The 15,106-nt window shown below is 47.0% G+C and overlaps 1 protein-coding gene across 6 annotated transcripts in view; it reads right to left on the reverse strand.

Annotated features, from left to right (window-relative positions):
- Positions 1 to 15,106, reverse strand: part of specc1 (sperm antigen with calponin homology and coiled-coil domains 1) — a 275,302-nt gene that overhangs the window by 24,650 nt on the left and 235,546 nt on the right. For 5 of the 6 annotated variants that reach the window (XM_078224557.1, XM_078224561.1, XM_078224560.1 and 2 more), the window contains exons 11-12: positions 7,428 to 7,581; positions 1,760 to 1,862 (exon numbers count right to left, since the gene is read on the reverse strand). In XM_078224557.1, the coding sequence (XP_078080683.1) occupies positions 1,760 to 1,862; positions 7,428 to 7,581 (257 nt within the window). Of the gene's footprint in view, positions 1 to 777; positions 861 to 1,759; positions 1,863 to 7,427; positions 7,582 to 15,106 lie in introns of all 6 variants that reach the window. The other variant, XR_013499063.1, reaches the window with a different exon arrangement.

Consider the following 15,106-nt stretch of genomic DNA (forward strand, 5'->3'; position numbering starts at 1 on the left):
TGTTCCTGCCGCCCTTTTTTTTTAAACCCCTAAGCTAATCCCAATTGCCCGCGTTTGGCCCATATCCCTCTGTACCCATCGTACCCATGTAACCGTCTAAGTGCTTTTTAAAAGATAAAATTGTACCCGCCTCTACTACTACCTCTGGCAGCTTGTTCCAGACACTCACCACCCTCTGTGTGAAAAAATTGCCCTTCAAATTTCATTGCAGTGTTAATGTAAGCTTACTTGAGACACTAATAAATAAACTTTAACACAACACAAAAAGGGACATGGACATACACACACACATATGCAGGCACACTCAGACACAGGCACATGCACACACATGCAGACATGCATGAGCACAGACAGACACAAACATCCATACAAAATCATTAAGCAAAGGCACACAGCCCTGTACATGATTCACACAGTTTATTCAACTCAAAGACAGAACCCTCCCCACTGGCCAGCTGCACTCACCATGTTTTACAGCCTGACAGTATTAAATAGTGATCTATGCTTCTGCTTGTACTGGCTCCAGGTGCCAGTAAACCTAACAGTGCCTTGGCTCAAGCAATTACTGAAGTTTAATTACCCACAGATAATATAACAAGTTATTCATTATCGCTGAGTACACCATTACAAAGCAGAAGCTTTGAATAAACAGATGGCTAAAGTCAATAATTCATTCCTGTTTGAATGGCATTTTTATTAATCACCTTAACCCTCAATAATATCTGCTCTCTATCACTCGTAACAAAATGCCAAACAAATACTGGAACTGTTACTCACCCTTCTTCTGCACAGTCACTGTTTATTCAGGGTAAAGATCACTCACTGTGTAACTGTACAGATGTGGAGATGCCGGTGTTGGACTGGGGTGAACACAGTAAGAGTTTTAACAACACCAGGTTAAAGTCCAACAGCTTTATTTGGTAGCAAACACCATTAGCTTTCGGAGCGCTGCTCCTTTGTCAGATGGAGTGGAAATGTGCTCTCAAACAGGGCACAGAGACACAGAAATCAAGTTACAGAATACTGATTAGAATGCGAATCCCTACAACCAGCCAGATCTTAAAGATACAGACAATGTGGGTGGAGGGAGCATTAAGCACAGGTTAAAGAGATGTGTATTGTCTCCAGACAGGACAGCCAGCAAGCCCAGGAGGCAAGCTGTGGGGGTTACTGATAATGTGACATAAATCCAACATCCCGGTTTAGGCCGTCCTCATGTGTGCGGAACTTGGCTATCAGTTTCTGCTCAGCGACTCTGCGCTGTCGTGTGTCGTGAAGGCCGCCTTGGAGAACGCTTACCCGAAGATCAGAGGCTGAATGCCCGTGACTGCTGAAGTGCTCCCCAACAGGAAGAGAACAGTCTTGCCGGGTGATTGTCGAGCGGTGTTCATTCATCCGTTGTCGTAACGTCTGCATGGACAATCACCAGGCAAGACTGTTCTCTTTGTGTGGGGGAGCACTTCAGCAGTCACGGGCATTCAGCCTCTGATCTTCAGGTAAGCGTTCTCCAAGGCGGCCTTCACGACACACGAGTCACTGTTTATTCAGCAGGGTAAGGATCACTCACTGTGTAACTGTACAGAGTCACTGTTTATTCAGCAGGGTGAGGGTCACTCACTGTACAGACTTATTGGTATAAGTCAAATTACACCTTTAGAAACCTGCAGGGCAGAGTTACATATAATCATTAATTGTGGCATTAAACTGAATTGATTCTGTGCTGAGGGACAGTGATTGCTGCTTGAATAAACGGACTCACCGGATATCCTTCTGTTTTCTTCTGGCACCATTTCAGCAGAGCGTTCCTCTTTGAGCCTCCATATTCTTTGGCTAATGGGGCAAGAGGGTCTTTTCTCTCCACCCTAAACAAGGGAATGAGAAAACACTGACATTCAGCACTGACGACAGAACAGTCACCAACTGCAATCAGCATCCTACCTGGCTGCCTGGTCTGGCTCCATGTCAGGAGATTGTTCTCATCTCATGCCCATTAAAGATAGGAACTGCCAGCAAACTCACTGAATCTTGTGAAGTGATGACTCAGGTAGTGAACAGGGGAACGCCTTTGGATGTTGTCTATTTGGGGCGTGATCTTACCAGCTCGCTGCGCCCGCGCAAATTGGGTTGCTACCTTTCCGGCCCTGTTTTACTGGCGAGAACAGCTTCACAACCAGAAAGGGCTCATTAACATCAGAGTGCCTAGATTTCCATATCATCAGTGAGGGGGTTGGTGGGAGGTGGTCTCCCAGTTCACTGGTAGAACGGGACACCCTGCAGTGACACCCGACGCTCTGAAGCCGCTTCACCGACATGCGCAGGCTCTGCCCCTCCCCCCCCCACCCGTTCCAAAGCTGCCAACTGTGAAAACAAGTGACAGAGTGTCTGAAGATTGCAGTGCGTTGCTTACCAGCCGATGCGCAGCACTCCCGTTTCCTTGCCATTATGGAACTTGGAATCTTTGTGGGAAAATTCTGCGCATGGACTTCCAGAAGACCTTTGATAAAGTCCCTCATAAGCGACTGTTAAATAGGCTGCAAGCCCCCTGAATTGAGGGCAGATTACTGACATGGCTGGGGAATTGGTTGAGTGGCGGGTGATAGAAAGTGGGGATAATGGATAGGTGCTCAAATTGGCAGGAAGTGATAGTGCGTTCCACAAGGATCTGTACTCAGGCCTCAATTATTTACATTATTTATCAAAGACTTGGATAATGGCAGAGAAAGTCAGATATCCAAATTTGCTGATGACACAAAGTCAGGCGGCATTGTGGACAGTGTAGACAATCGCTTAAAATTACACAGGGATATTGATCGGCTCGGTAAGGGCAAAACCGTGGCAGCTGGATTTCAGTCTAAGCAAGTGTGAGGTTATTCATTTTGGACTGATGGGAGGTGGGAGGTGGTCTCGGAGTAGATCGGAGTAGTTTCTGGATGGTATGAAAATAAATCCAGTGGATGTCTAAAGAGACTTGGGGGTTCAGAGTCATAAATCTTTAAAATGCCACATAGAGATTCAAAAACTAACCAAGAAGCCGAATAGAATGCTGGCCTTTGTATCTAGAGGACTGGAGTATAAGGGCACAGAGGTTGTGCTGCAGATATACAACACCCTGGTTAGACCCCACTTGCTTTATTAACAACTTTCTCAACCTGTCCTGCCACCTTCAATAACTTATTCACACAGTCAGGTTCCTGTGCTCCTGCACCCCCTCTAGAATTGTACCCTCTGTTTTATCACACTCTCTTGCTAATGCAAGTTAGCTACAAAGATGGCCACTGATCCATGTCTGCGTAAGTGCAGAAATCCAATGATGCTGAACCCAGTGCATTTCTTTGATTTATTGCACATTCTGCGCTAGCTTGAGTAAAGCTGGACTTTTTCACTTTTGAACAGAAACCAGTCCAACTCTCAAACCGCCTCATTTGTTTTGCCTTATTTCTCTTTTAAAAAAGAAACTCTCAGTGGATACGTAGCACAATGAGAGCTGTGCAGTGCCACAGAAACCTCAGAGCACCACTTCACATTCAGGAGTTGGCAAAGGAGAGCAAGTCTGCATTCTGTCTTTGCTTGCTTTTAATTTATCAGCCTCTTGTGATGCATTAGAGGGCGGCTTGCTGCATTGGAGGGCGGCTTGCTGCATTAGAGGGCGGCTTGCTGCATTGGAGGGCGGCTTGCTGCATTGGAGGGCGGCTTGCTGCATTGGAGGGCGGCTTGCTGCATTGGAGGGCGGCTTGCTGCATTAGAGGGCAGCTTGCTGCATTAGAGGGCAGCTTGCTGCATTAGAGGGCAGCTTGCTGCATTAGAGGGCGGCTTCCTGCATTGGAGGGCGGCTTGCTGCATTGGAGGGCGGCTTGCTGCATTGGAGGGCGGCTTGCTGCATTGGAGGGCGGCTTGCTGCATTGGAGGGCGGCTTGCTGCATTGGAGGGCGGCTTGCTGCATTGGAGGGTGGCTTGCTGCATTAGAGGGCAGCTTGCTGCATTAGAGGGCGGCTTCCTGCATTGGAGGGCGGCTTGCTGCATTAGAGGGCAGCTTGCTGCATTGGAGGGCGGCTTCCTGCATTGGAGGGCGGCTTGCTGCATTGGAGGGCGGCTTGCTGCATTGGAGGGCGGCTTGCTGCATTGGAGGGCAGTTTGCTGCTGCATTGCTGTAGGGAATCAGGTGAAATTTAGAATCCCATTAGCGAATTGTATATACTTTTGAACCAAGATTAGACAACTTGCATGGCTGCAAGTACAATAGGTCCCTTCAAGGAAAAACAGGAGTGCAGATATCACTCGCAAATGGAATCCATTGCTCACAATGACGCCACATTAGCACAGCTTTGCATGTTCCGCATTGGCAGCAAACACATCCTTACTTCACATTGTCTCTCCATGTTCTTTCATTCCAAATGAATCACCTCACATTTCTCTGCATTGAACCTCATCTGCCACCTGCTTGCCCACTCCACCGACCTCCCTTTGTCCTTTTGAAGTTCTATGTGATGCTCCTCACAGTTCACAATATTGCCAAGTTTTGTATCATCAGCAAACTTTGAAATTGTTCCCTGTACAGCAAGGTCGAGGCCATTAACATACATCAGGAAAAGCAAGTCTTCCAGCACCGCTCCCTGGAACTGCACTCTTTATTTTTTCTCCATTAACCACTACTCGATGTTTCCTGTCACTCGGCCAGTTCTGTATCCGAGTTGTGCTGTCCCTCTTATTCCTTGTGCTAGAACTTTGCTCACAAGTCTGTTAAACCTATAGATAAAAGCAAATTACTGCCGATGCTGGAATCTGAAACCAAAAGAAAAAATGCTGGAAAATCTCAGCAGGTCTGGCAACATCTGAAAGGAGAGAAAAGAGCTGATGTTTCGAGTCCAGGTGACCCTTTGTCAAGGCTTTTCTCCAAATCAAAGGAATAGCAATAGGTACCCGCATGGGTCCTAGCTATGCTTGTCTTTTCATGGGGTCTGTGGAACATTCCTTGTTCCAGGCCTACCCGGGTCCCCTCCCACAACTCCTTTACTGGTACATCGATAACCATTTTGGTGCCGCTTCATGCTCTTGTCCGGACCTGGAAAAATTCATCAACTTCGCTTCCAGTTTCCATCCCTCCATCACCTTCACCTGGTCCATCTCAGACACTTCCCATCCCTTCCTTGACCTTTCTGTCTCCAATATCCATTACAAGCCCACTCACTCCCACAGCTATCTGGACTACATCTCTTCACACCCCACATCCTGTAAGGACTCCATCGCTTTCTCTCAGCTCCTTCACCTCCATCGCATTTGTTCTGATGATGCCTCTTTGCAAAGTGGTGCTTCTAATCTGGACTCAACTTTGACAAAGGGTCATCTGAACTCGAAACATAGAAACATAGAAAAACTACAGCACAAACAGGCCCTTTGGCCCACAGGTTGTGCCGAACACATCCCTACCTTCTAGACCTACCTATAACCCTCCATCCTATTAAGCTCCATGTACTCATCCAGGAGTCTCTTAAAAGACCCTATTGAGTTCGCCTCCACCATCACTGATGGCAGCCGATTCCACTCGCCCACCACCCTCTGTGTGAAAAACTTAACCCTAACATCTCCCCTGTACCTACCCCCCAGCACCTTAAACCTGTGTCCTCTCGTAGCAGACATTTCCACCCTGGGAAAAAGCCTCTGAGAGTCCGCCCGATCTATGCTTCTCAACATCTTATACACCTCTATTAGGTCTCCTCTCATCCTTCGTCTCTCCAAGGAGAAAAGACCGAGCTCCCTCAGCCTATCCTCATAAGGCATGCCACTCAATCCAGGCAACATCCTTGTAAATCTCCTCTGCACCCTTTCAATCTTTTCCACATCCTTCCTATAGTGAGGCGACCAGAACTGAGCACAGTACTCCAAGTGGGGTCTGACGAGGGTCTTATATAGCTGCACCATTATCCCCGGACTCCTAAACTCAATCCCTCAAATGATAAAGGCCAGCACACCATACGCCTTCTTAACCACCTCCTCCACCTGCGGGGCCGATTTTAGAGTCCTATGGACCCGGACCCCAAGGTCCTTCTGATCCTCTACAGTACTAAGAGTCTTTCCCTTTATATTGTACTCCTTCATCCCATTTGACCTACCAAAATGGACCACAACGCATTTATCTGGGTTGAAGTCCATCTGCCACTTCTCCGCCCAGTCTTGCATCCTATCTATGTCCCTCTGTAACTTCTGACATCTCTCCAGACTATCCACAACCCCACCAACCTGCGTGTCGTCGGCAAACTTACCAACCCATCCCTCCACTTCCTCATCCAGGTCATTTATGAAAATGACAAACAGCAAGGGTCCCAGAACAGATCCCTGGGGCACACCACTGGTTACCGACCTTCATTTAGACAAAGATCCATCTATGCCCACTCTCTGCCTCCTTTGGGCAAGCTAGTTCTGGATCCACCGGGCAGCAGCCCCTTGGATCCCATGCCCTCTCACCTTTTCTAGAAGCCTTGCATGGGGGACCTTATCGAACGCCTTGCTGAAATCCATATAAACCACATCTACCGCCTTCCCTTCGTCAATGTGTTTAGTCACATTTTCGAAGAACTCCACCAGGCTCGTAAGGCACGATCTGCCTTTGACAAAGCCATGCTGAGTATTCTTGAGCATACGAAACCTCTCTAAATGTTCATATATCCTGTCCCTCAGGATCTTCTCCATCAGTTTACCAACCACTGAGGTTAGACTCACCGGTCGGTAATTACCTGGGCTATCCCTATTCCCCTTCTTGAAAATAGGAACCACATCCGCAATCCTCCAATCCTCCGGCACCTCCCCCGTCCCCATCGACGACGCAAAGATCATCGCCAGAGGCTCTGCAATCTCTTCCCTCGCCTCCCACAGTAACCTGGGGTACATTCCATCCGGACCCGGCGACTTATCTATCTTGATGCCATTCAAAGATTCCAGCACAACCTCTTTGTTAAAGTCCACATACTCAATCCTTTCAGTCCACCGCACGCCCGCAGTACATCCACCCAGGTCCTTCTCCTCTGTGAAAACCGAGGCAAAATACTCATTGAGCACCTCTGCCATTTCTACTGAAACGTCAGCTCTTTTCTCTCCTTACAGATGCTGCCAGACCTGCTGAGATTTTCCAGCATTTTCTCTTTTGGTTTCTGTTGAGGCCATGCTGCCTTGCATGAATTCACCCGTATTTGTCCATCTGACAATTCATTTAGTCCTGAATTATTGTTTCTAGAAGTTTCCCCATCACTGAAATGTAACTGTGGCCTGTAGTTTCTGGACTTATCTTCACGACCTGTTTTAAACAAGGGTGGAATGTTTCCAATTCTAGTTCTCAGGCATGCCTGGGTCCACTGAAGATGGAAAAGTTGTGTATCTCTGCTCCCACACTCAGTTCCCAACACTCTTATCCATACACCGATTCTCTATCTCCTGACCTCAGCTTGCTGGGGGAATCCATGCAGCTCAATGTCGTTACTGGGCATCTGAAGATGAATCCCGGGGATCTTGGGAGATATGCCGACTCGTGGCTTAGACTGGGGCTCTGATTTCCGAACGGTTTGAAGCCATGCACTCGAGCCACTGAAATTCCTGATAACAAAGAGAACACTGAGTAGTGACAGCAACAGTAACGTGAAACACCAACAACTAGTCAGCAACAGCAACTAGAAACACCAGCAACTAGTCAGCAACAGCAACGAGAAACACCAACAACTAGTCAGCAACAGCAACGAGAAACACCAACAACTAGTCAGCAACAGGAACTAGAAACACCAACAACGAGTCAGCAACAGGAACTAGAAACACCAACAACTAGTCAGCAACTAGACACACCAGCAACTCGTCAGCAACAGGAACTAGAAACACCAACAACTAGTCAGCAACAGCAACGAGAAACACCAACAACTAGTCAGCAACAGCAACGAGAAACACCAACAACTAGTCAGCAACAGGAACTAGAAACACCAGCAACTAGTCAGCAACTAGACACACCAGCAACTCGTCAGCAACAGGAACTAGAAACACCAGCAACTAGTCAGCAACAGCAACTAGAAACACCAACAACTAGTCAGCAACAGCAACTAGAAACACCAGCAACTAGTCAGCAACAGCAACTAGAAACACCAACAACTAGTCAGCAATAGCAACTAGACACACCAGCAACTAGTCAGCAACAGCAACGAGAAACACCAACAACTAGTCAGCAATAGCAACTAGACACACCAGCAACTAGTCAGCAACAGCAACTAGAAACACCAGAAACTAGTCAGCCACAGCAACTAGAAACACCAGCAACTAGTCAGCAACAGCAACGGGAAACACCAACAACTAGTCAGCAACAGCAACTAGAAACACCAGCAACTAGTCAGCAACAGCAACGGGAAACACCAACAACTAGTCAACAATAGCAACTAGAAACACCAGCAACTAGTCAGCAACAGCAACGAGAAACACCAACAACTAGTCAGCAATAGCAACTAGAAACACCAGCAACTAGTCAGCAACAGCAACTAGAGACACCAACAACTAGTCAGCAACAGCAACTAGAAAGACCAGCAACTAGTCAGCAACAGCAACTAGACACACCAGCAACTAGTCAGCAACAGCAATGAGAAACACCAACAACTAGTCAGCAACAGCAACGAGAAACACCAGCAACTAGTCAGCAACAGCAACTAGAAACACCAGCAACTAGTCAGCAACAGCAACTAGACACACCAGCAACTAGTCAGCAACAGCAACTAGAAACACCAGCAACTAGTCAGCAACAGCAACTAGACACACCAGCAACTAGTCAGCAACAGCAACTAGAAACACCAGCAACTAGTCAGCAACAGCAACTAGAAACACCAGCAACTAGTCAGCAACAGCAACTAGAAACACCAGCAACTAGTCAGCAACAGCAATGAGAAACACCAACAACTAGTCAGCAACAGCAACTAGAAACACCACCAACTAGTCAGCAACAGCAACTAGACACACCAACAACTAGTCAGCAACAGCAACTAGACACACCAGCAACTAGTCAGCAATAGCAACTAGAAACACCAGCAACTAGTCAGCAACAGCAACTAGAAACACCAACAACTAGTCAGCAACAGCAACTAGACACACCAGCAACTAGTCAGCAATAGCAACTAGAAACACCAACAACTAGTCAGCAACAGCAACTAGAAACACCAGCAACTAGTCAGCAACAGCAACTAGACACACCAGCAACTAGTCAGCAACAGCAACTAGAAACACCAACAACTAGTCAGCAACAGCAACTAGACACACCAACAACTAGTCAGCAACAGCAACTAGACACACCAGCAACTAGTCAGCAACAGCAACTAGACACACCAGCAACTAGTCAGCAACAGCAACTAGACACACCAGCAACTAGTCAGCAACAGCAACTAGACACACCAACAACTAGTCAGCAATAGCAACTAGAAACACCAACAACTAGTCAGCAACAGCAACTAGAAACACCAGCAACTAGTCAGCAACAGCAACTAGACACACCAGCAACTAGTCAGCAACAGCAACTAGAAACACCAACAACTAGTCAGCAACAGCAACTAGAAACACCAGCAACTAGTCAGCAACAGCAACTAGACACACCAGCAACTAGTCAGCAACAGCAACTAGACACACCAGCAACTAGTCAGCAACAGCAACTAGAAACACCAACAACTAGTCAGCAATAGCAACTAGAAACACCAGCAACTAGTCAGCAACAGCAACGAGAAACACCAACAACTAGTCAGCAACAGCAACTAGACACACCAGCAACTAGTCAGCAACAGCAACTAGAAACACCAGCAACTAGTCAGCAACAGCAACGAGAAACACCAGCAACTAGTCAGCAACAGCAACGAGAAACACCAACAACTAGTCAGCAACAGCAACTAGACACACCAGCAACTAGTCAGCAACAGCAACTAGACACACCAGCAACTAGTCAGCAACAGCAACTAGACACACCAACAACTAGTCAGCAACAGCAACGAGAAACACCAACAACTAGTCAGCAACAGCAACGAGAAACACCAACAACTAGTCAGCAACAGCAACTAGAAACACCAACAACTAGTCAGCAACAGCAACGAGAAACACCAACAACTAGTCAGCAACATGAACTAGAAACACCAGCAACTAGTCAGCAACAGCAACGAGAAACACCAACAACTAGTCAGCAACAGCAACTAGACACACCAGCAACTAGTCAGCAACAGCAACGGGAAACACCAGCAACTAGTCAGCAACAGCAACTAGAAACACCAACAACTAGTCAGCAACAGCAACTAGACACACCAGCAACTAGTCAGCAACAGCAACTAGAAACACCAACAACTAGTCAGCAATAGCAACTAGAAACACCAGCAACTAGTCAGCAACAGCAACGAGAAACACCAACAACTAGTCAGCAACAGCAACTAGACACACCAGCAACTAGTCAGCAACAGCAACTAGAAACACCAGCAACTAGTCAGCAACAGCAACGAGAAACACCAGCAACTAGTCAGCAACAGCAACGAGAAACACCAACAACTAGTCAGCAACAGCAACTAGACACACCAGCAACTAGTCAGCAACAGCAACTAGACACACCAGCAACTAGTCAGCAACAGCAACTAGACACACCAACAACTAGTCAGCAACAGCAACGAGAAACACCAACAACTAGTCAGCAACAGCAACGAGAAACACCAACAACTAGTCAGCAACAGCAACTAGACACACCAGCAACTAGTCAGCAACAGCAACGGGAAACACCAGCAACTAGTCAGCAACAGCAACTAGAAACACCAACAACTAGTCAGCAACAGCAACTAGACACACCAGCAACTAGTCAGCAACAGCAACGGGAAACACCAACAACTAGTCAGCAACAGCAACTAGACACACCAGCAACTAGTCAGCAACAGCAACTAGAAACACCAGCAACTAGTCAGCAACAGCAACTAGACACACCAGCAACTAGTCAGCAACAGCAACTAGAAACACCAGCAACTAGTCAGCAACAGCAACTAGAGACACCAACAACTAGTCAGCAACAGCAACGAGAAACACCAACAACTAGTCAGCAGCAGCAACTAGACACACCAGCAACTAGTCAGCAGCAGCAACTAGACACACCAGCAACTAGTCAGCAACAGCAACTGGACACAGCAGCAACTAGTCAGCAACAGCAACTAGACACACCAGCAACTAGTCAGCAACAGCAACTAGAAACACCAGCAACTAGTCAGCAACAGCAACTAGAAACACCAGCAACTAGTCAGCAACAGCAACTAGACACACCAGCAACTAGTCAGCAACAGCAACGAGAAACACCAGCAACTAGTCAGCAACAGCAACTAGAAACACCAGCAACTAGTCAGCAACAGCAACTAGAAACACCAGCAACTAGTCAGCAACAGCAACTAGAAACACCAGCAACTAGTCAGCAACAGCAACTAGAAACACCAGCAACTAGTCAGCAACAGCAACGAGAAACACCAACAACTAGTCAGCAACAGCAACTAGACACACCAGCAACTAGTCAGCAACAGCAACTAGACACACCAGCAACTAGTCAGCAACAGCAACTAGACACACCAACAACTAGTCAGCAACAGCAACGAGAAACACCAACAACTAGTCAGCAACAGCAACGAGAAACACCAACAACTAGTCAGCAACAGCAACTAGAAACACCAACAACTAGTCAGCAACAGCAACGAGAAACACCAACAACTAGTCAGCAACATGAACTAGAAACACCAACAACTAGTCAGCAACATGAACTAGAAACACCAGCAACTAGTCAGCAACAGCAACGGGAAACACCAGCAACTAGTCAGCAACAGCAACTAGAAACACCAACAACTAGTCAGCAACAGCAACTAGACACACCAGCAACTAGTCAGCAACAGCAACGGGAAACACCAACAACTAGTCAGCAACAGCAACTAGACACACCAGCAACTAGTCAGCAACAGCAACTAGAAACACCAGCAACTAGTCAGCAACAGCAACTAGACACACCAGCAACTAGTCAGCAACAGCAACTAGAAACACCAGCAACTAGTCAGCAACAGCAACTAGAGACACCAACAACTAGTCAGCAACAGCAACGAGAAACACCAACAACTAGTCAGCAGCAGCAACTAGACACACCAGCAACTAGTCAGCAGCAGCAACTAGACACACCAGCAACTAGTCAGCAACAGCAACTGGACACAGCAGCAACTAGTCAACAACAGCAACTAGACACACCAGCAACTAGTCAGCAACAGCAACTAGAAACACCAGCAACTAGTCAGCAACAGCAACTAGAAACACCAGCAACTAGTCAGCAACAGCAACTAGACACACCAGCAACTAGTCAGCAACAGCAACGAGAAACACCAGCAACTAGTCAGCAACAGCAACTAGAAACACCAGCAACTAGTCAGCAACAGCAACTGGACACAGCAGCAACTAGTCAGCAACAGCAACTAGAAAAACCAACAACTAGTCAGCAACAGCAACGAGAAACACCAGCAACTAGTCAGCAACAGGAACTAGAAACACCAACAACTAGTCAGCAACAGCAACTGGACACAGCAGCAACTAGTCAGCAACAGCAACGAGAAACACCAGCAACTAGTCAGCAACAGCAACTAGACACACCAGCAACTAGTCAGCAATAGCAACTAGAAACACCAGCAACTAGTCAGCAACCGCAACTAGAAACACCAGCAACTAGTCAGCAACAGCAACTAGAAACACCAGCAACTAGTCAGCAACAGCAACGAGAAACACCAGCAACTAGTCAGCAACAGCAACTAGAAACACCAGCAACTAGTCAGCAACAGGAACTAGAAACACCAACAACTAGTCAGCAACAGCAACTGGACACAGCAGCAACTAGTCAGCAACAGCAACGAGAAACACCAGCAACTAGTCAGCAACAGCAACTAGACACACCAGCAACTAGTCAGCAATAGCAACTAGAAACACCAGCAACTAGTCAGCAACAGCAACGAGAAACACCAACAACTAGTCAGCAACAGCAACGAGAAACACCAACAACTAGTCAGCAACAGCAACTAGACACACCAGCAACTAGTCAGCAACAGCAACTAGACACACCAGCAACTAGTCAGCAACAGCAACTAGACACACCAGCAACTAGTCAGCAACAGCAACTAGACACACCAACAACTAGTCAACAACAGCAACTAGACACACCAGCAACTAGTCAGCAACAGCAACGAGAAACACCAACAACTAGTCAGCAACAGCAACGAGAAACACCAACAACTAGTCAGCAACAGCAACTAGAAACACCAACAACTAGTCAGCAACAGCAACGAGAAACACCAACAACTAGTCAGCAACATGAACTAGAAACACCAGCAACTAGTCAGCAACAGCAACGAGAAACACCAACAACTAGTCAGCAACAGCAACTAGACACACCAGCAACTAGTCAGCAACAGCAACGGGAAACACCAGCAACTAGTCAGCAATAGCAACTAGAAACACCAGCAACTAGTCAGCAATAGCAACTAGAAACACCAACAACTAGTCAGCAACAGCAACTAGACACACCAGCAACTAGTCAGCAACAGCAACGGGAAACACCAACAACTAGTCAGCAACAGCAACTAGACACACCAGCAACTAGTCAGCAACAGCAACTAGAAACACCAGCAACTAGTCAGCAACAGCAACTAGAAACACCAGCAACTAGTCAGCAACAGCAACGGGAAACACCAACAACTAGTCAGCAACAGCAACTAGACACACCAGCAACTAGTCAGCAACAGCAACTAGAAACACCAGCAACTAGTCAGCAACAGCAACGGGAAACACCAACAACTAGTCAGCAACAGCAACTAGACACACCAGCAACTAGTCAGCAACAGCAACTAGAAACACCAGCAACTAGTCAGCAACAGCAACTAGAGACACCAACAACTAGTCAGCAACAGCAACGAGAAACACCAACAACTAGTCAGCAGCAGCAACTAGACACACCAGCAACTAGTCAGCAGCAGCAACTAGACACACCAGCAACTAGTCAGCAACAGCAACTGGACACAGCAGCAACTAGTCAACAACAGCAACTAGACACACCAGCAACTAGTCAGCAACAGCAACTAGAAACACCAGCAACTAGTCAGCAACAGCAACTAGAAACACCAGCAACTAGTCAGCAACAGCAACTAGACACACCAGCAACTAGTCAGCAACAGCAACTAGAAAAACCAACAACTAGTCAGCAACAGCAACGAGAAACACCAGCAACTAGTCAGCAACAGCAACTAGAAACACCAGCAACTAGTCAGCAACAGCAACTAGAAACACCAGCAACTAGTCAGCAACAGCAACTAGAAACACCAACAACTAGTCAGCAACAGCAACTAGAAACACCAACAACTAGTCAGCAACAGCAACGAGAAACACCAGCAACTAGTCAGCAACAGCAACTGGACACAGCAGCAACTAGTCAGCAACAGCAACTAGAAAAACCAACAACTAGTCAGCAACAGCAACTAGACACACCAGCAACTAGTCAGCAACAGCAACGAGAAACACCAGCAACTAGTCAGCAACAGCAACTAGACACACCAGCAACTAGTCAGCAACAGGAACTAGAAACACCAGCAACTAGTCAGCAACAGCAACTGGACACAGCAGCAACTAGTCAGCAACAGCAACTAGAAAAACCAACAACTAGTCAGCAACAGCAACTAGAAACACCAGCAACTAGTCAGCAACAGCAACTAGAAACACCAACAACTAGTCAGCAACAGCAACTGGACACAGCAGCAACTAGTCAACAACAGCAACTAGACACACCAGCAACTAGTCAGCAACAGCAACTAGACACACCAGCAACTAGTCAGCAACAGCAACTAGAAACACCAGCAACTAGTCAGCAACAGCAACTAGAAACACCAACAACCAGTCAGCAACAGCAACTAGAAACACCAGCAACTAGTCAGCAACAGCAACTAGAAACACCAACAACTAGTCAGCAATAGCAACTAGACACACCAGCAACTAGTCAGCAATAGCAACTAGACACACCAACAACCAGTCAGCAACAGCAACTAGACACACCAGCAACTAGTCAGCAATAGCAACTAGA

The sequence above is a fragment of the Mustelus asterias genome, chromosome 12 (genome assembly GCF_964213995.1).
Source record: "Mustelus asterias chromosome 12, sMusAst1.hap1.1, whole genome shotgun sequence".
Lineage (NCBI taxonomy): Eukaryota > Metazoa > Chordata > Chondrichthyes > Carcharhiniformes > Triakidae > Mustelus > Mustelus asterias.